At 44.8% G+C, this 24,717-nt stretch overlaps 1 protein-coding gene and 1 long non-coding RNA gene across 2 annotated transcripts; one reads left to right on the top strand and one right to left on the bottom strand.

Annotated features, from left to right (window-relative positions):
• Positions 1–3,054: 3,054 nt before the first annotated feature.
• LOC126963013 (uncharacterized) lies at positions 3,055–13,627 on the bottom strand. Its single transcript, XR_007728889.1, has 3 exons — positions 12,411–13,627; positions 11,292–11,538; positions 3,055–7,031 (listed from the first exon to the last, which is right to left on the bottom strand). It is a non-coding gene; the product is annotated as an uncharacterized LOC126963013 (long non-coding RNA).
• Positions 13,628–14,137: 510 nt separating this feature from the next.
• On the top strand, positions 14,138–22,888 carry KLF6 (KLF transcription factor 6). Its single transcript, XM_050804878.1, has 4 exons — positions 14,138–14,506; positions 17,219–17,792; positions 19,208–19,331; positions 19,845–22,888. The coding sequence occupies exons 1-4, from the start codon at positions 14,405–14,407 to the stop codon at positions 19,894–19,896; spliced, it is 852 nt and encodes a 283-aa protein (XP_050660835.1). The 5' UTR covers positions 14,138–14,404; the 3' UTR covers positions 19,897–22,888.
• The last annotated feature ends 1,829 nt before the right edge of the window (positions 22,889–24,717 follow it).

The following is a 24,717-nucleotide window of genomic DNA, read 5'->3' as shown; positions in this document are numbered from 1 at the left end:
TCTTCATGATAAAAACTCTCAATAAATTAATTGAAGGACAGTACCTCAACATAACAAAAACCATGTATGTCAGACCCACAGCTAATATCACACTGAACAAGAAAGAGATAAAAGCTTTTTCTCTAAGAGCTGGGAAATGACAAGGATACCCACTCTCACACTCTTATTGACCATAGTCCTGGAAGTCCTGGCCAGATCAATCAGGCAAGAGAAATTAATAAAGCAAATTCAAATTGGAAAGAGGAAAGTTAAAATCGTTTCTGTCTGCAGACGATATAATCTTACACAGAGAAAAACCTAAAGATGTCACAAAAATAAAACTGTTAGAACTGACAAATTAAATAATGTTGCAGGATACAAAATTAATACACAAAAATCTGCAGTATTTCTATATAGGAAAAATAGACTAGCTGAAAAAGAAATTAAAAAGGCAGTATCATTTGCAATAGCTACCAAAAAAATACCTATGAATAAATTTAACCAAGGAGGTAAAAGACCTCTACAAGGAGATTTATAAAACACTGCTGAAAGAAATTGAAGAGAATACAAACAAATGGAAAGACATCTTATGCTCGTGGATGAGAAGAATTAATATTGTTAAAATGCCCATATTACTCAAGCAATCAGATTCAATGTGCTCCCTATCAAAAAATACCAATGACCTTCTTCACAGAAGTAGGAAAAAAATTCTAAAATCTGTATGGAACCATGAAAGATGCCATATAACCAAAACCATCTTGAGGAACTAAAACAAACAAATGAACAAAAGAACACAAAGCTCGAGGTATCACACTACCAGACTTCAAAATAGACTACAAAGTTACAGTAATCAAATCAGCATGATACTGGCATGAAAAAAGACACACAGACCAATGGAAGAAAACTGAGAATCTAGAAATTAATCCAAGTATCTATAGCTAACTTAGATTTTACAAAACTGTCAAGAACACTCATTGGGGAAAGGAGAGTCTCTTCAATAAATGGTGCTGAGAAAACTGGATATTAATTCTTCTTTCTAGACAAATGTCACCTTATCAGGGAGGCCCTCCATAACCATCGTATTTGCTAAGTCCCCTTGCCCACCACTTTCCATCCCATCCCCTTCATAGCATTTGTCCTCACCTGAGACATTATGTGCTTACCTGTTCCTTATTTTTCCCTCCACCAGAACATGAACTGTGTGTGAGGAGGGACTTTGTTTTGATCACTGCTGCTTCCGGAAGACACAGACAATGGCCAATGCATAGTAAGTGCTCAAAACAAAATATGCATTTCTTTAAACACATTGAAGTCTTTGTAGAAGAAGAGCAAAGTATTGACTGGCCGAAAAGTGCTACCAGATGACAGATAGAGATTTCTGACTCATCTGGGTGTGCTGATGGAAATGAGAAAGTTGCATGGAAGAAGATGAGATCTTCTGCATTGATCTAAGTGGGATATCTCTTTTATTCAGGAGGGGATTTCAGTTTTCAAGAAAAGCACCACAGAAATTGGGGCCCTGTACAAATTTGTCAGAATCTCTATGTGGGTCCTCTGGTGAAAGGATTCTCATTTAGGGTTCCTCTTGAAATACTAAGAAAGGTTAGAACTTTGCCTTCTCATTTCATCCTTTCTTTCTCTCACTCTTTCTCTCATCCCTCTGTGTTTAAATGTCTTAGGCTTATCAGGCTTTGTAAAGCTCAGTACATTAAAATGGAAATAAAATATATATATATCTATTTTATATGCTAAGATAAAAGCATAACCATGAACACAAGTTTAATTAGATCATTTTGGAGTTCTTGAACTTAGTTGTTGATGACATTCAGGGCCTCTGGTTTAAGTTAAAGAACCAGGACTATAATTGTGTCCCCATTCTCTCCAGATCCCACTGAAATAAAAATATAGCATTACAAGAAGAACCATATAACAGGAATTGAATAGGGAGTCACTACCATATACAAGAATTCAACAAGGTTCTAGAAAACAGAAGGTGGGTGGCAGAGGGTTACACAAGGTTAGCAGGCCAAGAAGTCTGCAGCCTGGGGGACACCGTAAGTGGCTTTCAGAAGAGGTAGGCCTCAGTCCACCCAGGAAGCCCAGAAATTTCTGTGCTCAGATCAGCACACAGACTGGAGTATAGGAGGTGGAAAGGGCTGAAGACAGAAGGGCAATTGAAATTCTATCTGTGGGGCAATTGTACCTGTCAAAACCTCACCCTCTTTCCCATTTTCTACCCATCACTCATGATGCTCAGGCATTTATGTTCCAGCAAAACACTCCTCCCAAAAACACTCTCCCCCAAAGAAACTAGAGAAAATGTTGGAGACAATATCTTTCATTGGTTAAATTTGCAGCCTGTGGCCAGCTACCTGCACACATACTCTAAATGATTTGCCCTTTACAGAGTCCTGGATAGAATTCCTACCATGAAGAGATCAGTCAGGACAAAGCCTAGGAAACCATAGACACCCAGGTATCACCAGCATAAAAGAACCAGAAATGAGGAAAACTAACCAGAAAGCCAAGTAAAACACAAAACTGAATCTGATCACAGTGGAATTATCTTCAAAGGCCCAAGAGAAATTTATACCAAAATTTCTATATTCAGTGAAATTATTAATCAAGCGTATGAGAAGATTAAAAAAAAACTGAGAGTCAAAGACTCAGAAAGGCGACCTTCCACACATTCCTCAGGAAGTTACTACAGGATATATTCCAGAAAAACGAAGAAATAAATCTAGAAAATATGAAAATGAAATCCACAAAAAGTGGGGCACCTAGGGTCAACCTTGACACATGAGCTAAGCAAGCTTTGACTGGTTATTTGTAGTCTAGAGGCCTCTGTTCAACAGTCCAGTAGATTTTCCTTCAACTTCTTCACATGCAATGAAATACAAAATATCTGACATTTCTGAGTTGGCATATAATTTATCCCATGGATATGTATTTACTCAGGACCACATCACACATGCTGAGTTTCCTAAGTACAGACATTTAGAATGTGAAATTAAATCAGCTGTGACTTATGAAGGATAAAAGAGTCAATGTTTATTTAAATTTTTGTATGGGAACAAAAGAGAATGAAAATGAAGCAAAATCATTAATGGATTAAAAAAATTGTGTCACAACCGACAATAATTAGACAATACTTTGAAGTTCCATTTTTAACTCATGGATAAATTCTGTATTCATGCATATCGTCATTCAAGGATTCACTCACTCAGTTAAGTATTTATTGAATAGCTGGGAGAGTCCAGACATTATACTAAACACTGGTTTTAAGAAGGAATACGTACCCTCTTGTGTTCAGGCTGACAGAGGAGACAAGGACATAAAGCAATAACTAAAGCCAGAACTGCAAGAAGGTAGACACACCATGGAAATATGAGTAGGGTTCATTTGTTTATTTAAATAGTGTATTACATACTTGCAGGTGCTTCAAACCTGAAGACCATCTACCAGTTTCCCGTCCTTGTGAAATTTCCTTGGAAAATTTTTAGTGATTGCTAAGTTTTTAGAAGGCATTACTGGTAGCTCATTTTATTTAGAATACAGTTGACCAAAGTAAGATTAAAAGTATTCAGAAGCAAATATAACCATAACTTATTTAATTTACAGGGGTAAACTGTAATCTTACTTGCAATTGTCAGCTTCAATTCTTTTAACCCAGCTGTAATTTTTTTCATGTTCCCTACTTTTTTTTTTTTTTTTTTAACAACTTAATACTCAATGACGGGTTTTAGATTTATACCAAATGTATCAATCACCAATCTTTGGCAATCTTCCCTTTTCTTTTTGCCTTCTTATAAAGTCTAACAGTTCTGAATCTTAATTTCTAAAGGCTGCTTTATAGACTAATAGATAACACTAGTACTTTTTAAAACTCTTAAGGTGAGTGCTTGCTGACATTTGCAAAGGGAAGAAAGATGCTGAAGACTCAATTACTATTTCCTAGCAACTGAGTCTAGGAGGGAAGAGAAATATTCACAAACAGCTGTAATACAAGACATAAAAGACAACAGTACCCCTATAGAGAGGCAAAAACTCAGGGAGTTTACCTCCCAAGCACCGTTCTGCAGGAAGTTAAATGAGTTGCATTTCCGACTCAAGCTATCAACTCTGTCCACTTCTGCACGTCCCATAGTGGCAATGGGATGTGGAGATGGAAGTCAATCCCTTCCCTTAGAAGCTCACAGACCTAGGAGGAAGGCAGAGCAATCCACCAAGACTGCAGGATCCATAGCGCCCAGGGAGACCAGTGCAGAATCCTCAGGATCCGCAATGAGAGCACCACGTGGTTGCTGCAGAAAGTGAGGGAGGACAGCAAGGGGGGTGCTGCTCAGGGCACTGGGGAAGTCCAAGGGACAGGTGCACAGGCTCTCAGTGAATACAAGGGAAGACACACTCCTGGCTAACTTAGAAGGGCATGGAGGAAGCAGCGGCATTCGGATGAGTGACCATCCCCATAGGGGTACCACAGCACTTCCTAGTGCCAAGGGCATCTGGCCCGAGAGCACAGTGAAGCACTAAAGTGTCCTCTGCAGGACTCGCAGCCCACTGCGGCCTCCTTGGAGACAGGACCATGGCTCACCTCATCTCCCTGGTACCAAGTTCTCATGATAATCCTTGGAAACAAGTCTGCAACCTTCTCTTTCAATTCTCTTGGTTACTATTACACAGCAGTGGCTGTGCCTCAGCCTCTGGGCTCAGAATCCCGGGTTCAAATCCCTGCCCGTTACTCTGTCCAAGGCTGCAGAGCTGCCCTGTGAGCTCCTGGACTCCCTCCTCCTCTACCGGCCACCTGACAGTCAGTGACCTCTGGCATGTTAGTTCCTCTCCCCAACCTCAGTTTCCAGGTCTATACAGCAGAGATTATGGTGGCATTTATCTCAGAGGGTTGCAATGTGGAACACCCACTGAGTGTCACCTTTCCTTATGACCTTTCCTTAACAAGGCTGGGTGGCTGAGCCAGATAAATACTTCCTGTGCCTCGGTTTCCTCGTTACTCACAATGGAGGTGGTGGGGCCATCCTGAGGATTACATTAAATAATCCATATCAAGTTACTGGGAAATGCTGTAGTCTTCACACTTGTTTCCACTGAGTCTGGCTTTATGATATCAGCTTAAGATTTACTGTGATTGTCCACAGTCTTCTTACCTCTTGCCTATAATATCTTGCAATATTTAATCCATTATTCTACTGCTAAGCACTATTGAACACACGTTAATTTATATGGTTTTGTTGAGTGTGGCAGAACAAAGAGATGGCCTCCCCAAAGACATCCATGTTAAGTCACTGGAATCTGTGGACGTGGCTTGACTTGGAAAACAGATCTTTGCAGATGTAATTAAATCAGCAGGTTGACAGGGGCGTATCCTGCATTATCCAAGTGGCCCTATGTCCGATGACAAGTGTTCTTATAAGGGAAGTGAGAGATACATTTGACACCTATAGAAGGGGAGGCAGCAACATGACCAGAGGAGAGACTGCAGTAATGCGGCCACGAGAAGCTGAAAGTGGCAAGGAACCGATTCTCCTCTGGAGCCTCCAGAAAGAGCATGGTCCTGCCCATGACTCAGTGTAGATTTCTGGCCCCCAGACTCTGAGAGAATTCATTTCAGTTGTTTTGAGCCACTAAGTTTGTGGTGTTTGTTACAGCAGCCACATGAGACTAATACACTCAAGTACGAACTTTCTACTCTGACTCATTAGATGCCTTAAATCTGCATGCTATAGCTATAATTAGTTACAAAGACAGGGATTCTAAAGTTAACTCCAAAATAACCTGGCTTTAAGTCTTCCTCTCAACATCAACATAGGTTTCAACAAAATGGTTCAGTCGAAATTATGAGGCCCTGAGCATGGTGAGCAAAAATGCCAAGCCTGGAACCAAAGGTACCCCAGACAAATCCTGGCTCCTCTCTTCATCTCCCTTTCAGCTTCAGTCTCATCTGTACAGCAGGGTGTTCAATAGAAATGGCCTCCATGGTATGCTGTTAGGAGGAATAACTTAGTACCAAAGAAGGGCCTGTAGAGTGCCTAGAGAGCAGGTACAGGCAGCAGGCATAATTTTTAGCCTATCTTATAGGCTAGGAAACTGAGGTTTAGATGTGCTGGATAACTTACCCAAGTCCCATGGCTATTACGTTTCAGAATTTGGAGCCAGATCTCATTAACCAAGGTGCACTGCAGCAGGGCACCTAATGTTTCCTGCTCTAGCATATTTCCCCCCAACTTTTTATCAGAAACGTTTTCAAATATAAAGAGAAGTTTAAAGGATCAGTGAACACCCAAACACCCTCCACTGGGATTCGAAAATTACCATTTTACTATATTTGCTTTGTGGCATGTAAATCCATCCACCCATGCATCAATCACGGATCCATCCTTCAAGCCATCTGCCCCTCCCTCCTCCTCCTCCTCTTCCTTCCCCTTTTTCTCTCTCTCTCTCAATTTCTTGAAGTTTCAAAGCATACAGTATGCCTTAGCATGCTTCCCCTCTGAACACTGCAGCTTGCATGTTATTACTGTGAGTTCAATATTTGTCTATGGCTCTCTTCTTTTTGGTGGGGAAGAGGGAGGTAAATTTGCAGAAAGTTAAATGCACAAATCTTAAGTATCAGCCAATCAGTTTGGGAAAAATCTAATCTCCTGTGTAACCCAAACCTTTATCCAGACATTAAACATGCCCACCAGGTCAAGAGAGCCCCCTCATGCCCTTTCAAGTCAATCTCCACCCCTGCTCACCATGGCAACTGACATGCTGGTTCTTTTCTCTAAACATCAGTTGTGCATCTTCTAAAATGTAATCAAAATGAATCTTGCAGTAGGCATTCTTGCATTTGAGGCCAAATGTGTCTGAGACACACTCGTGTTGCTGCAGGCTCTTCTGTTGATGAGCAGCCACACATCGTACAATTCACCACATCTTCCGGTCATTGACTCCTGGACAGGCTCCAGTTTTTGACTATTGCGGATAAACTGCTATGAATGAGGTTGACCAAATCTCTTTATGGCCATATTCTTTTAATTCTTTTAGTTAAATGCCTGGAAAATGGAAGAACTGAGTCAGAGGATAGGTGAATGTTTAGTTTTATTAAAAACAGCCAGACTTTTTTCCAGAGTTGGTGGCATTTTGCCCTCCGACCAACAGTTGAGGAAAGTTCTGCTGGCTCATGACATGTCCTTGTCAACACTTGGTATTGTCGAAGTTCTTAATTTTAGCCACTCCAGTGACTTTTATTTCACATGTCCCTGAGAACAACAAATGTTGAACAGTTTTAAGTGCTTATGAGTCATCTGCATATCTTTTTTTGTGATGTGTCTGTTCAAATACTTTGCTTATTTTTAATTTTTTCAAAATATGTTTATTATTGACTTCTATATGTCATTTATATATTCTGGATACTTGTTCAATACTAGATGGATGTTTTTTGAAATTTTCTCTCAGTCTGTGACTTATTTATTCATGTTCTTAGTGTTGCCTTTTGATAAAGTTTTAAATTTGATGAAATCTAATTAATCACTTTTTAAAAATTTTTGCTTTGTGTTTCCCAAGAACCCCCCGTCATTATTTTCTCCCTTTTTTTCTTTTCTGAAACTTTTGTAGTTCTGCTTTTTTATGTACTCTATCATCTGTCTTTACTTACTTGTATGTATAATGTGAGGGGGTAGGGCTGAGTTTCTCTCTCTCTTTCCCTCCCTCCCTTCCTTTCTCCTTCCCTTCCTTTCTTCCTTTCCTTCCTCCCTCCCTTTCTCCCTCCCTCTTTCCCCCTTTCTTTTCTGTTTTCTTCTTTCTTTTCTCTCTCTTTCTTTCCTTCCTTTCTGCGTGTCTGTATGCCTCCTTTTTTCCCAGGTGTCCCAGCATCATTTGTTGAAGACTTTCCTCTCCCCATTGGATTTCTCTGGAACTCCACTTCTGATGTATGGAAAAAAGCCACAAGAGAACATTGCTTCCACCTCATTAACAAGAAAAACTCAGCTACTCTACAAAATCTTATTTTTCTTTAGCCTATTAAAGAGTAAAGGCCACAGGCACCCAAAACATGTGAAGGGAAATGGTGCCACAGATTGTTTTGCCTTTGGAAAAGTAGGAGGAGGAAGCAGCTTCCATTCTAATAATCTGTTAATGGGTAAGCCTGGGCTGGACCACAGTTTGGAATAAATGGGATCCCATTCTCACCTACAAGTTCTTCTCCACAGGCTTCTACCAGGTGCTCACGGGGAAGATCAGTAGGTAAGGCAGTAGGCCCCAGAGCCCCCACCTGCATCTCTAGAATCCTCCTCTAACAAAGACAAGCTTCTCAGTGCAGAACAGCAGGATGCTCCCTCAGGCCCAGGTCCTACATACCAAGAAGCAAGGGTCTTCTCTTCCCAGGAGAGGGGCAGGAAACTCCCTCCCACCTACCGCCTGTCCTCTGACAGATACAGACAGTTTGGCTTGGTGAAGGAGAGGAGGCAGGGACACTGAGAAAGCTCTAGCCCCAAAGCACAAAGGCACAGGGCCATCCTCAGATCAGAACTGAAAACCCACCCTGCCCTCTCCAGGAACCCATCTCCTTCCCCACACACTTCCATCACAACAGGTGTGCAGCAATGGCCAAAGCAGGTGTGCAACAGGAGCACTGAGGGGCACCCAGGCACCCCAGTCTCCATGTTAATCGCAAGGCAGCAGCAGCCCAGTGCTGGAGAGTTTTAACAAGTCTCTCACGCATGGAAAGGAACTACAATGACAAAACCAAAACCTAGCTCAACTACTGACTGACCAGGTGGACCCAATCCCTACACCAGGGATTGGCAAATTATAATCAGCCAGCCACATTTGGCTTGTCACTTGTTTTTGTAAATAAAGTTTTAACGGCAGACAACCATGGCTATTCACTTACTTGTTGTCTGTGACCAGCTTAGGGCTACACTGGCAGAATCTACAAGTTACAACAGAGACCCTGTGGGCCACAAAGCCTGAAGTATTTACTTATGTGGCCCTTTACAGACAAAAGTTTGCCAGTTCCTACTCTATAAAGACAGCTAGAGAGAAGGGATGTGCCCATTTTCAGGAGAAATTTCTACTTACGTAAGTCTCTACTATTCTGCTCAACATATGTTCAATTTAATCAAATGTTAAGAGCCACACAAAAAGCAAGGCAAACAACACATTGTTAAGAGACAATCAATAAAATTCGGCCCAGAGATTAACAAGATACCGAAACTATCAACGAAGGACTTTAAAATGGCTATGATTAAAAGATTAAAATAATCTAGTGGGGAAAATGTAGACAATAAAAAGATGGGGAACTGCAGCAGAAAGAAACTATGAGAAAGAATAAAATGGAAATATAAGCAATATAACAAAATACTATCGCATCTAAGGAATCCCTTCAACGGTCTCATCAGCAGACAGGATTCAGCATAGGAAAGAATCAGTGAATTTGAAGGCAGGTCAATAGAAATTATAAAAAAGAAACATATTCAGGAAAAAAAATGAAAAAATGAAATGGAGCATCTGAAATCTGTGGCACAATATATCCAACTGTTAAGCACATGTGCAACTGGAGTTCCAGAAGGAGAAGAGAAGCAGAATGGGACAGAAGACATATTTGAAGTTGCAGTGATCAAGAACTTTCCAAGATTTAATGAAATACAACAAACCACAGATACAAGACCTCAGTAAACCACACAGGGATTGCTTTAGTACCTTTTTGAATTTTTTTTTTAAAGTGTGTAAGAATGATGGTATTTCTGAGCTCCATATTCTGTTATATTGATTTAACTGTATCTACGCCAGTGTCACACAATCATGTTCAATTTTGCTTTAAGTCTCGAAACACATAATATAAAACCTTCAGCCTTCAGGACTGGTTTAGATATAGCTCTCTTCAGCATTTTCTATACATTTTTAAATCAGCAGGACAACTTCAACAAAAAAGCCTGCTGGGATTTTGACGGGAAGTGTGTGGAATGCACAGACCAACTTGTAAAGAATGGATATCTTAACCACACACGTGGTATAGCTTGTACCTGTGGATATTTCACAGGGAGCTCCTTCTGGAGCCACTATTGTGAGGTGAACTTTACAGCTCTCCCATTTTACAATTATATTTTTAGAGAGGGCTACTAAAACTAAGGTCTTAGATAGAAGTTCTCCCCGACCAATGCCCTAGAGGTATCCTGTCCTTGTATTTATTATCTTGCATATGTTGATAGTAAAGTTCAACATCTTTTGAAAACTATCAATAGGGCATTTTCCTTCATTATTCTCAGCACAAATTGTTAAAGAGTGAATCCACTACACCTTACACGTTATGTAGTAACCCTTTTTTTTTTAAGTAAAAAATTCATCTACCTCCTAAAAAACGCTACAGAGAGAAAAGGCAACTCACTATTTAAACAGAGCTACCTGCAAATGAGACAATTAAGAAATGAACATCATGGGGCCAGGTACAGTGGCTCATGACTGTAATCCAGCACTTTGAGAGGCCAAGGCAGCAGATCACTTGAGGTCAGGAGTTCAAGACCAGCATGGCCAACATGGTAAAACCCCATCTCCACTAAAAATACAAAAATTAGCTGGGCGTGGTGGTGCATTCCTGGAATCCCAGCTACTTGGGAGGCTGAGGAAGGAGAATTACTTGAACCCAGGAGGCAGAGCTTGCAGTGAGCCAAAATTGTGCCACTACACTCTAGCCTGGGCAACAGAGGGAGACTCCATCTCAATAAAAAAGGAACATTTTACACTTACATAGGACCTATCATGTAAACAGAAATACTTTCTTAACAATTGTATTTTGCACACCCAAAATAAACAGATGAAATAAAAGGTTAGTTTGCTCCAGAATAGGCAATATACTGATACAGGCAGACACCAAAACCAAAACAAAAAAAAAAACCAACAAAACTGGCTTCTTGCCCCAAAGTTGGAACATTCTCTGTCAGTATAATTAGGGGGCATTATTTGGAATTATCCTCAGAACAGATTTGTAAGACTTCCCCTAAGAGTCCATCTTGAATGACCTAGAGCAGGAAAATCAAATGTACTCAATACCAACATGTCATCCCATTAATTTTTAAATTACATTTAAAATTAGGTTTCAAATGTATACTTTTATTTTTGAGAGGCAGCAAAGAGAGCTTCCTGGTATGAAATAAATGAGTGCAGCCCGGAGGCGTAGGAGGAAAGGGAAAGACAGTGAAGGAGGGCAGGGACGTGTAAGCGGGGACTGAGGAAGTAACACCGGGGTGCAAGGGGGGTGAAGTGGCCCCCAGGAATGTGTAAAGGAGCCACCGACTGTCACCCAGAAGAATCTTTACCTTTTGAAGACAGTGGCAGAGACTGGAGCGGCTCAAGGTGAGCAGAGAACGAGGGTCACGCCCAAGAAATGGAGCTGACTATGTTCTCTCCAAGACTGCGAGAGTGAAAACAGAGCAAGGATCTTCAGCCAGGAGCAGGAGGAGGAAGCACCTGGGGGGTTACTGGACAACTCGAGGTCCAACTCTGTCTCTGATTTGCTTTGTGGCCTGCAAAGTTGATTTCATTTTTCTGTCTGCATTCACTCATCTGTTAAAAAAGGGGCGAGGGATTATCAAATAATTATCAAGAGCAAACTTAGAAATGGCTAAATGTTGATCAAGTAAACATTGCCTTCAATTTATTGAATGACTATTATTTGCTACCAAGCAGGGATTTTAATCCATTAATTCTTCTGATTATACCAAACTCATTCTAACGGCCATTTTAATCTCCTATTTAAATAACGTGACCAGGGACATGCGCACAGGGTGGATAACTAGAGGGTAAAGTTCATCATCTTTTTATATCCTGCCATACTTCCCCCTTCTGAATTAATCTGGCCCTCTGTGATTCTTTGTTGCTCTTCTTAAAAAAATCAGGTGCAGCTATTAGTGTTCAGATGCAATGCATATATTCTTTGTCACATCAAAGAAAATATTTTTTCACCAACTGGTTACATCCAGTTGTGGATGTAAGGTACTAGCAATAAGGACTTTTGTTTTCAAACATCTGCACTCTCCTGGCAACCTACCTGTGCCTGTTTTGTAAATTTCTGTGTACCAATACCTGGCCAGTCATAGGGTGTGACTAATATGTGTTAAATGGTTAATGAATGCAGCACGATGCCATGGGATCTATTCTATTTGAAATTTAGTGTTCATACGTACCATGTTTTTAAATCTTTTTTTTTTTTTCTGAAAATGGCAATGCCTATTGTACTGTATCTGCATTATGACTAATCAGGTTCCCTCTTGTAAAAATAAACGATATAATCTTCATACTGCCGGACAAGGTATGTTAAGAGACAAGGATGAATTTAAATTTTATACGAATGTGGATTTATTAAAAAACATTGACAATTAATAATTAATTGTCCCAAAGATAAGCTGGGACACCCGCTCACCAGGACGCCCACACACCTTGCAGAGGCAGCCATCCTGGCCTCTCTGGCCCACACAGAGCCTTCCCCTTCATCTCCGGCTCCCCCTGATCCAGGGTGCCTGGCCCTCAGCGGGGGACTTGCTCCACACTCCTGCTTACTTTGGAACTAGTGGGGCCAAGGTCACAAGCGCTAATTACTGAGCGAACCCTGCCCCCAACACAACGGCTGCCCAAACGCTCTTGGCTGCCAGTTACTGGGGCCCGGTCAGTGGGCACTTGGGTAAATCTGTAGATGGTTCAAAACAAAGCCATTTGCATTCCTGGAAACAGTTAAGGTACAGGTCCCCAAGGAGGGCTGGTCCTGGCTCTCGGTTGCTGGGGTAAATGTGATGAACACTGGCCAAGAACACTGTCAATTCACTCTGCACAACCTTCACAGCCCACATACCACAGGTACAAGACAAACCACCCTTCTCCACTCCAGACTCACTAAGGTCCCCACCTAGTCTTAAGCCACAGGCTTCTGCCGGACTCTCTAAAATTAAACATACAAAACCCTTTTTTTTTTTTTTTCCTAGTCCATTCTTTCAAAATGTTTAGTGTCCGTTAAACTCTTATTTTGAAACAAAAACTATAATACAGTTACAATTCAGTTTCCCATTTTGGATTTAAAAATGCTCTGGCTAGCGTTCTCGACATTTTTCTTAAAAATCAACATTACGGTATATTTTCGGAGATAATTTATATGGAAAAACACACACACACTAAATGTCGGCTTCCACCTAATTTAAATTGTTTACACATTCATGGGAAAACCTAGCTGTTAACCTTGGTGAGGGCTGAGATCGCCCTCTACAAGATAAACACGTTTCTCCCAATTCCAAGGGGAGGCTGCGTGCTCCCCTCCCCCACTCTGGTGGACCTGAGGACAGAGGGGAGAGAAGGGACGTAGGAATCGATGGGGACAGCGAGGGGCTCAGGGATGGAGGGGGACAGAGAGGGGAACCCCAAGGTTAGAGAAGAGAGGGGGACCGGAGGATGTAGGGGAACAGAGCGGCGTAGAAGGGGACAGTAGGGGACGGGGCGGCCCCACGCGTAGAAGGGGACAGTTGGGGACCGGGCGGCTCCGGACGTAGAAGGGGACAGTTGGGGACCGGGCGGCCCCGGGCATAGAAGGGAACAGTTGGGGACGGGGCGGCCTCGGGCACAGAGGGGAACGGGGGAACGGGGCGGCCCCGGGACCTGACGGCCGAGAGAAGCAGGACGGGGCGGCCGCCCGCGGGGTGCGCTGCCGGAACCGGGACTCGAGCGGCGACGGGGCCAGGCTTGGTGACCCGGACGGGCGCGGGGTGGCGGGACCGGGCAGCAGGGAAGGGGGACTGGGACTGGGGACGGGCGACGCGGCCCGCCCGGGCTCTCCCAGCCCCGGATCCCCCAGCCCCGGCCGCAGGCGCAGCACAGCGCTCGGCCGCGCACCTCACAGCGCGGACTCCTCCGGCGCGCCGCCGCCCGCGCCTTATATACCCTGCTAAAAATAGCCTGCGAGGCCACTCTCCAATCAGAACGAGCAGAGTTCGAATTGAACCAATGGTGCGGGCCGTGATGGAGAGTCTCGGTCACGCCAGGCGGGGCCGCTGTGTGTCGCCGCCCGCGATTGGCCGGAGCTGACATCATCGGCGCGCAGCCCCCGGGCCGGGAGCCACGGGATTGGGCCGCGCGCGGGGCGGGCACGGGGCGAGTCACGTGGGGGGAGGGGGAGTGGGGGGAGCCAGGCGGGGGCGGAGGGGGAGGCTGGCAGCGGAGCTTTGAATAGGGAAGTTTTGCAGGGGTTACGTTTGCAGTCAGTCCGGTGTTTGCAAATATTGTGTGGGCTCCGCGCGCTGCGGGCTGCGGGAGGGTCCGGCCGGGCGTCTCTGCGAGCCTGGAGTTTGCATGAAACTTTCACCTGCGCTCCGGGGAGACTTTCGGCTCCGGCTCCCACCGCGCGCCTCGCCGCCCTCGCGACCGCGGGCTCAGTCCGACCCGGCCCGACATGGACGTGCTCCCCATGTGCAGCATCTTCCAGGAGCTCCAGATCGTGCACGAGACCGGCTACTTCTCGGCGCTGCCGTCTCTGGAGGAGTACTGGCAACAGGTAAACGCAGCCGGCCGCGGTTCCCTGCGGGCGCCGGGGCAGGGGGCGCGGGCCGGGGCGGCTGTTTGGGGTTCAGACCCGGTGCTCCCTGCGGTCCGCTGGGCCCGGGCCCCGCGCTGTCACCGGGGGATCGGGCGCAGCGCCCCCTCCGATCGATTCTTCAGCCCGCGAGCAGCGTCCGCCCAGGGAAGCCCCAACTCCCGGCGCAGCCCGGCCAAGCCTCTGGCACGAGTTCGGAGCCTGTCCCTGCTCCAGACGCCACAGCTGGAGCTTGTCATGGGGACCAACTTGCTCTGCCTGCCAAGGTTTTTGTTTTTTGTTTTTTGTTTTTTTAAGATTTTGTTTTTGTTTTGCTTTTTGGTGCTTGTACATAACGGCTTTTTTTAAAATATCACATTTTGCCAGCAGAACGTAGACCAGCTCTCTCGTTTATTTTTAATTTTTTTCGTTTTTTAAAACTCTAGATCATTTCCAATGTGTTTTCCCCTCTTTGGAATGCCTAACATTTCCCCTAGATCTGCCTTATTTGTCTTACGTGCTTCTCTTGTTGACCAAGAAAAATAAAAATAAACAAAACTGTGTACACTCCAGTGACTTGTCAGTCTTGTGACAATGAGCCCGTCCGAACTGCTTCAAGTCTTAGCTTGGGAAAAAGGACCTCGGTTTCCGACGTTGTCGTAGAACTGGAATTTGGGGGCATTGGAAATTTTAAGAAACTTACCATGTCCCTGTGCTTATCGGTAGCATCGCCCGAGGGGAGAGAGACTGACACTCGTCCCATTGTCTCTCCAGCGATCGCAGGAGGGTTTACTGTTGTCTCCCTGCCCTGCTGTGCTGTTTGTTTTTCGTCACAAAGTGAATTGCCAGATCAAATAGAGGCTGTGGGTTTCCAAGCCTCGAAAGCTTTAAGGAGGATGAAATGCAGGGTGTTGCAACCTTCACACGCCTGCTTAATTGTTCACAATCTTCTCCTGCCTTTTTCCCCCTCCCCCTCTTGTTTTTTTTCTCCTCAAAGAAGCTGCTCCCTGGGACGTGATTGAAATTGATCTAAGTAGTTTCCTTCGGGCATTTGGGATTTGGGCAAACGGCCAGACCTGGCTCCTGGTCGCCTTCGGAGGCTTTTAAACTCTCCCAGAGCTTCGTTCAGGTCCCGGGTGCTCATCAGCGTAATGGAGATTTTAAATTAGCCGGATTATTAAAGTTTAACAAGATCTCCATAAATGTGCTTTTCTTTTTTCTTTGGAAAATCAATTAGATATATCGCTGCTGCCCCTCTTCAGAACGCTGTAGTGTGCATTGTAACTCAGACGCCTAGTTTCGGGGGAAAGGGGAAACCATGATTTTCCCGTGTGCTTGCTCACACTGGCTGTGTGCGAGCCTGGGGAGGGGGAGGGATTGCCTGTGGCAGGAGAGAGGCACACTGCTAAGTCAGCCTGAGCCCCCGGGGTGGGCTGTGCTCAGTATAGTCCCTGCCCGGAAAAATGATGTGCTCACCAGAGCAGAGTGGTGTAGAAACTGAAATTTGTAGAATTGCCAGTAGTATAGACAACCTTATATGGACATGCAGGCAACTGATCCTCGTGAAAATCAGGGCAGACATAATTTAATCCTAAAATGTTTCCTACCATTTTTCTTTTCCAGTGGCTAGAAAGTTTGAAATGGTGGGGAGAGGGGATGCTGATCTCGGCAGTTGTAGCTTCTTGAAAGGTTGGTTGCGGGGCTGGGGAAGGGGCGCTGTCCATGCCACACTGCATGTCCATTTGAACTGGGTCCTTATTGGGCTGCTGATCAGAATTTCAAAAGGAAGTCTCCTTTGGCATTGCGTGAAAGAAATCAGAGTGATGACTCATGCAGTTGTACTCTTGGCCAGTAGATAAAGTTCTTGTTCATTGTGGGACTCCCAGCAGGGCCGTGGAGTAATTTCCCCTTGCATCCTTCACAATAGCAGATGGCCATGCTGGAATTATTTCTGCACTCCTGTTGTTGAAGTTCCTTGTTTTTCTCTGACCACTGTAGAAGTAATTAAAGTTCTGTGTCATGCAAGGGCCTGCACTTGGGAACGGCATTCTGTGAAAACATAGGCGGTCTGGGTTGCACGGGAAATGGGTGGTTTTTCTGCAGCCCCATTCGATGCCCCTGAATACAGACAGCTGCTGTCTCCTCTCCCCCGAGTGTGGCCCTGCGTTGTCAGACGTGTCCCCAAGGGGGTCCCTCAGAACACGCTGTGTGCCGTGCAGTCTTTTTTGTCCTGTTGTGTGGGTATCTGTGGGGTGTGAAGGGTGAATGGCTGGGGCTTTCCTTAAAACACATGGTTCTTGACAATGTCAGATAATCTGGTTGAACCTGTTGGGGGGGGTATGTGTGTGGGGCCGGTTCTCTTCCTGTGGTTTCATGAGAAACATCAACACTGGTAACTACAACAAAAAAAAACCGGCTTAGTAATCATCACTCATTGTGGCCGTTGACCCAACATTGGGAAAGCCAGGAGAGGTTTCGCCCTCTGACTTTTCCTCTGAATTCTTACCATTCTAGAAACAGATTTCCTCTAACTTCCGTAAGGACATGGATGCTTAATTATGAAAGGTTTTGCCCCTGTAGTGATCGGGCAGCAATGTATCTGTCCTTCATTCTTGCATGTTTTTGGAAATTGCTTTTGCTTTTACTTTTGGTCGCCATAGCAGTCACGTGCCTTCTCTGGTTCATTTTGCACAGACCTGCCTGGAGCTGGAACGTTACCTCCAGAGTGAGCCCTGCTATGTTTCAGCCTCAGAAATCAAATTTGACAGCCAGGAAGATCTGTGGACCAAAATCATTCTGGCTCGGGAGAAAAAGGAGGAATCCGAACTGAAGATATCTTCCAGTCCTCCAGAGGACACTCTCATCAGCCCGAGCTTTTGTTACAACTTAGAGACCAACAGCCTGAACTCAGATGTCAGCAGCGAATCCTCTGACAGCTCCGAGGAACTTTCTCCCACGGCCAAGTTTACCTCTGACCCCATTGGCGAAGTTTTGGTCAGCTCGGGAAAATTGAGCTCCTCTGTCACCTCCACGCCTCCATCTTCTCCGGAACTGAGCAGGGAACCTTCTCAACTGTGGGGCTGTGTGCCTGGGGAGCTGCCCTCGCCAGGGAAGGTGCGCAGCGGGACTTCGGGGAAGCCAGGTGACAAGGGAAGTGGCGATGCTTCCCCCGACGGCAGGAGGAGGGTGCACCGGTGCCACTTCAACGGCTGCAGGAAAGTTTACACCAAAAGCTCCCACTTAAAAGCACATCAGCGGACGCACACAGGTCAGTGCCCACGCGGGCCCCGGAGGGCGGCCGCTGGTGGGCGCCACTGCACTGCACCAGCCCTGGAGGGAGCCAGGGCTGGCTCCACGGGATGTGGTCAGAGCAGACAAATCCTCACTTCCTCAGATGTTTTCCACCAAAGCATTGGGTCTTTGTGGAGCTCAGAGTAGAATCCTAAAGACTGGACTTTTGAGTTGGATAAATGCGTAACAGTTTTCAGATTAAACAAACAAGAGACTAGATCCTTTTCTCCATGGACACCCAAACCTCCACCCCCCGTAGCAGTGCCCGGGTTCCGAGGCCGCTGCCCCTTCACCGGTGCACACGCGCGAGGCTACCTCGAGTTGCCCTTGGGTTTCCTAAATGGAACTCGGGTCAGGACAGAGGGTTGCTGGGCAGCATGGAGTGTGTGGGTTTGATGCTGATGACCCAAGGCCCAGGTGGGACCGGCCTGCTCTGTTAGCAGCAGCATTGATCAGCGGGTGTTTCCTGAGAACCTCTGTGTGTCTCATGCAGCCTTTGTTTCTGATACCGCTTGAAACAATTTCTTAATGAAATGCCGTACCTTAGGTGAAAGTACTATTTGAAAATACCTTGACATATTTCTAGGATAATTGGTGAGGAATCAGAAAATTTAGAGCTGGGAAAGGTCTTAACGATCACGTGATGCAGACTCTTCTCTTATCAGTAGGAGAGCAAATTGCTGCGAGTCAGTCCCAGACAGGCTTGGTGACAGCTGAGATTGAGATCCAAGTGGCCTGAAATCCAGGCCCAGGCCTGTCTCAGCATACCCTAGGATTGGCTTGGCAACTTTGTTTTCTCAGGTAGCACTTGTAGTAAATTCATATTTATGATTTGACCAAGGAATGAAGTGAACCCGGTTGTTGGATTGCCATTTAGAGAATGATTCCAGGGCGTTGCGCTGGGGCTTTCCAGAAGCTCCTCACTGCAGCTTTGTAGAAAGGTGACTGTCCCTGAGGAAACTGCAGAGACTCATTCCATAGGGAAGTGAGTACGAAACAGAAGTGTGTTTGGGAGAAACAGTTACCATAGAGAAAGCAATAGCTCTGCCTTTGCGGGGGCCGTGGGTCCGGCAGGCTGACACCTTGTCCCGCAAGCATTTTGCTGGTCTGAGTTGTGGTCATTCTTCACGTTAACTTTGATTACAGCACCACAGGCCTTGCCGAAGCCGTGTCCCTTGGACAGCAGTGGGAGGCCTGAGACTGGGTCAGGAGAGAGCTGCTATTGTCTCTCCGAGGCTGCCAGTTGTAGTCCTTCCTTGAAGTGTGTTACCAATGCCAGAAGCCACTGGGTCCCTGACCTCGCATCCCGTCACTGCGTGTGGGGTTGAATTTCCCCCTTCTGTCTGTGGGTCAGTGAAGTCACGGGCCGCTTGTCCTGTGCTCTCTCTGCAGGAGAAAAGCCTTACAGATGCTCGTGGGAAGGGTGTGAGTGGCGTTTTGCAAGAAGTGATGAGTTAACCAGGCACTTCCGAAAGCACACCGGGGCCAAGCCTTTTAAATGCTCCCACTGTGACAGGTACGTGCTTGAGGACGGCGCTGGGCAGGGAGCGTGGGGCCTTGGGAATGTGATGACCAGGGTTATGTAGGCGTGCAGGGCACGTGGGAAGGAAGGCACACGGTTTCCCATGTGTGAACGTTTCTTTTCAAGCCTGGGACTTTTTAGAAAGTTTCTGGTGTGCTCGTTGGCCGTGGTTAGGAAGAGCTGTTCCAGGTATACCTGACACTGGAGTCCGTTTATTGATAGTGTTTGGAAATTGGCCTTTCAACAGTTTTCGTATTTGAAGAATTAGAAATGAAGTCCATTCAGATTCTCCAGAGAACCTCCGGCCACTGATGGGAGACATTCTTAATTCACATTCCTATCAGTTGGTGTCTCCTGTCCCTGAAGACACTGATGAGGCTTGGGAGGAGAATCACATCTTTCCCTGCAGGGGGTTAGGCTGGGCAGGGCAGGGAGGTGAGGGCGCTGGTCCGGAACACTGGCGAGGGTTGGAAACCTAACTTCTGTGCTTCTGATTTGCCCTTGCAGGTGTTTTTCCAGGTCTGACCACCTGGCCCTGCACATGAAGAGGCACCTCTGAGGGAGCAGAGAGGTGGATCCTGTAGGCTAAAAGGCTTCCAGGCTGAGAGCCGGCCGTGGAAGGAGGGATGCGTGTTCCAGCCAAAGCATGCCGTTCTGCACCCTACCCAGTTGCCTCCAGGGCCTCTCCTTGGAAGGTCTTTTGAGGGCTAAAACAGTCCTGTAAGAAGCGGCATAGCACCCGTGGTGCATGGTATGTGGGTGATCCTGGACTCGCCACTGGTACCCGACCTTCCAAGTGGCGCCTAAGCCTTTGCCGTGAGCATGCGCACTGAGAATGTTAATGGTTGGGTTGATTGTATGTTGAGGATCTATTACTGACTGTATGATGAGGCCAACTTTTTTTCCTTGTGGTTAGCAAGACTGCAAGAGATGGAAAAAAAGTAGTTTGAATGTTTTGTGTGTAAGGAGTATACCATGAGATGAGATGACCACCAATCATTTCCGGGGGTGGGGGGAGGGGGTGTCTGCACCTTAGAAAAAAACAAAAATCAAAAAAACAAAAAAACAAAAACAAAAAAAGGAAAATCTTGGAGGGTGGGCGTGGGAACTCAGGACCCCAGAGTGGCGAGTGGTGTGGGGAGGGAGAGCCTCTCTCCCCGTTTTCTGCGTGAGAGGAGCTCTTAGTGTCTGGTGCAGCTATTAAATGTGCAATGTGTCAAGTAGCTTGTTCTACACGCTACAACATAGCTCATTTGTAACCCATTGTATAAGCTGTGTATTTACAAATATAACACAACCATTTAACTTTTCCTTAGAATACAAAAAGTCATGCATGGTCTGGGGAACTATATGCTTTTCCATTTTTAAGTCAGGACTGCAATACTGATTCCAGTTAATGAGCAGCTAAGATCCAGTCTGTCTAATACAGTGACCCCTAGCCATCCGGGCCTGGCAATCTACAATTTTTTTCCCCTCCGAGTTTGTAACACTCCCCTTCCAGAAAGGCATTGTGCAACACAGGATTATTTTTCAATGCTTCTGAATTTGAAGTAACTTTTTGGAGAATTGTGTGATGCCCTTTGAAGAAATTGGACACGTATTAAGTGTCACAAAGCTGGGGCCGGGAATTGGTCTAATGTTTCATTAGACTAAGAACCTAAAATTTTTCTCAGTTGGGTGGATAAAACCACTAACGCTTAGAAACTGTTTTCTCATGCAGCTATGTTTCTCTTATTTATGCCTTGAGGACTAATTTCTGGTTTTCTAGCTGTTAATGCACTGTTGACCTTCATAATGGTGCCTTACGCAAGCGATCCCTTATGTGGGGGTCTCATACAGGGGTGTGGGCGATGCATGCTTAATTAAGGCTCTTTTTTCACCTGGCAGTGTACTGTATCAACATATAACACAGAAAAAAAAAATCTCTTTAAGGTCCTCCTTCACAAAAACATAGAGTGAAACTCCCTTTACATGTCAGTATTTGTTCAATACTTTAGACAACTTGACTGTCAGTGTTCAAATGGAAAACATGAAAATGGAAAAATCTGACCAATTCTGCCACCTTGAGACTTTCATATAGACCTTGCACAACAATTGTATAGATCACACACCGGCTGTGTTTAATATGTAACATTTTCACACATATTAAAGATACAGAAGTATAAAAAAATAAACCCAATGTTAATGTATTTGCTTAAAAGGCACAAGTTTCACATATCTGTCTAGCTATCTGTTGGTAATACAGAAAGTATACTACTTTTTTTAAAAGTGGGCAGAATTCTTGTGTATGTATATTTGTGTGTATAGTATGTGTGTGTGTGTGTGTATATATATATATTATATATATAGATAATATATAAATATTTTTTTTAAGGAGAAACTAGAATGTTTAGCTAGAAAATTCCACAGCCTGTGAAGAAGTATTTCAAAATGGCCATAAAGGAGGTAAAAATGAAAACTATAACCTAACTTTTATAGAGGCTTTATCTTTAATTTAACGATGTACGGAGGACTTTCTTGCTTGAATCTGTTCCGGGCTGTCCGCTCTGTCCATCAAATGGGCAGGTCTGGAATGGGGCACCTTTGGCCGTTCAGAAGGGGCCTGAACAGAATGCTGGAACCCAGGCTGGACTCGGACACACTAAGGTTTTGATTTTGAATTTCAGCCTTATTAGATGATGTAACCTAAGAGTGAGCTAACCACAGGGATTCTTTTGTAGAACACTTTTTATGCAGATGAAGCTATTTTTTCCAGCATGTAGATTCTTCCAGTTTTGCCGAGGAGTAATTTCCCCGAATTGGCATACCACAGCGTGGACAGCTGATATTTCACCCAGCTGCAGGCTTGTGGGTGTGGCTCTTTGCTTTATATATATATACACACATGTGAGTCTGGCTGGGCTGGTATTTTGTTTGATCTTCCTGGAAATGAGCAATGACTAACGCTCACATAACTGGTTTTTTTTGTTTTTTGTTTTTTTAAATCTGAGCTGATGAATACATTTACCTGAGGAACTCATTTCATTTTGCTTAGAGGGGAAGTGCAGTTTTCTTTCAGCAGTTCGGAATCCAAGCACTTGATTTGCTGGGTTTGGAAAACTCCTTTTTTGGCCTTCTGTGTGCTTAGCCATAACAATTCCATTAAGCAAGAAGGTAAACAAAAGACAAAAAAAAAAACTTGCACTGGCTTGTCTCACTTATGAAACACGTCGGAGCCGTTTGCCTGGGTGGGGCTGGGTACCGTACCTGTCAATGCCTGTGATTTTCATAATTAGCACGTACATAAAGAAGTACATTCTGTTCAGGTGATAACTGAGCCTCAATCAAGCAGAAACTTTTTGCTTGAAATTAAAAAAAAAAAAATTTCTATTAGTGAAATTTCTTTTTTTTTTTTTTTTTTTGGAAGCACCCTGTTATCTAAAGAATCTTTGTAAGATTTTTGTAAAATTTTGTTTTACAAGATTTTATTTGAAATTGTTTTTTGCAAGATTGTTATATTTCTGTATGAATGTATTTTTTATTGGAATAACATAAAAGAATTCTTATCAGCATCTTGAGTCTGGTTGTTTTTTGGGGGAAGGGGGTTGTTGGAACAGATTCCTGCTGCATTAATCACCCTGGGTTCCTCCTCAAATCTCCATCGTGCAACCCTGAGAACCACTCACCTACCTCAGCCCCTTCCTCTCACTTTCCAAAGCCTGTCCTGGGAGCTGGAGAGGATGTCGGGCGAGCCTGACGTTGCCCTCCCTGAATGCATCGAAGAGTGTTCTCCAAGGACTGACAAAAACAGCCCCCAGGATGTGGGCACACTAGAGAAACAGGCCGGGTTTTATCTTCCATTGCTCAAGCCAGGGAATGCATTGCAGAGGCATCTGCGCGATGACAAACTTGAGTGGTTCCCTGCCACTTCTGTGCCCCCGCAGCCTGCTCCAGTTCTGCAGCTAGAGCTGGGCCTGCCTTCCGCAGCCAGACCTGCCGCGCACCTGGCTGAGGCATGTCTGGGAGGGGTGGAGGAGACAGGGACTCCAGGCCAGAGGGCCGTTCTCACGACCTCAGCCCACTGGCAGTGAAGGAAGGCAGAAAGTAAAAGATGGTATCATTGCCAAATGAGTTCATCTCTTTTTTTTTTTTTTTTTTTTAGGCCAATGAGATATATTAAATGTAGAGTTTGTTTGAAAATAGGCAGCCTTTAGTTATGTAGAGCAATGTTTAGCAAGTAGCCTCAGCTTTGCTTTACTGTGTGGACCAGGACAATTCGATCCTTGTAGGAGTCCATTTTCAGATTACACCAAGCCAGCCAGTAGCAACGGGGTAAATCAATGTGTTTCTTTCCGTGGGAACCAGCTTCTTAGTGTGACAACAAGGATACTCTGGGTGGCTTAAGTGCTCACTCCTCTTCATAGCTCTTCATTTTGCTAAACGCGGGGAGTTTACAGTGGTTGCTTTTAATTTTATAATTAGAGAGGGGATGTTAAGATGTGTGCCCAGATTAGGAATTTTAATTAATTCTCTTTCTATAACTGTGGTAAAAATGTCAGCAGTTTGGAGGGAGCTGTGGTAGGGCAGGACGTGGGGAGCAGACGACAGTATTGCCAGGATTCATGGGTGTGTTCTACCCTGAAGCACATGTCAACATGACTCACCGTTGGAGTGCCCCGACTGTACAGTCTAAATAAAGTCCTGATAGTCATTCTCGGCTACTATTAAGACTTGACCACTTTGTCATGGAAAGACTATGCGGGACAGCTAGGTTATGTTCAAATAAGGCTGTTAGGAGCGCTGCCATGCAAGGAGTCGGCTGCAACCCTAGGGTATTTATAGAAGTATAAAAAATTTCAGTCTGCTTAACAAATTTTTTGAAACCTAGCTAAAAGAAAGGAAATGTTCTAGCTTGAACGAGCTGTGTGCTTTGGACAACTTGCTGAGCTACACCGACCCTCAGTTTGCTTATTGCTAAAATAGTTAGGGCTAGGTCACATGTATCCAGCATTCTCTACAGCACTACAATTCTGTGGTCTGTAAGTACAGGGTGCACTTCAAATTACACGTTCGCCATCTTCAGAGTGCTGGCCTCAGCTCGAGAAAGCTTTCTCTTGTGCTACATGAAAGAACTGTTGAGGAAAACTGTGCTCACATGGAAAATAGGACTTTCTCAAATTGCCCTTTGCCCCTCTAATTACAGTTAAGTTATTCAGACAGTCGTTGCGTTACAGCATACCATTTATTAAATTAAAATCACCATTTTTGAAAAGTGCTATTGTAGCCATAAATGAACCCAAAGTCTCGCGTTTCCCCACTTTACCAGCTCCATTCCCTATCCAAGCTGACCTGAGTGCTCAAAGGACAGCAGAAGCACTTGGAGGAGAGTGCCTTCCTTTTG

The sequence above is a fragment of the Macaca thibetana genome, chromosome 9 (genome assembly GCF_024542745.1).
Source record: "Macaca thibetana thibetana isolate TM-01 chromosome 9, ASM2454274v1, whole genome shotgun sequence".
Taxonomy (NCBI): domain Eukaryota; kingdom Metazoa; phylum Chordata; class Mammalia; order Primates; family Cercopithecidae; genus Macaca; species Macaca thibetana.
The sequence above is the reverse complement of the archived record's forward strand: the minus strand, read 5'-3'. Positions and strand labels throughout refer to the sequence as shown.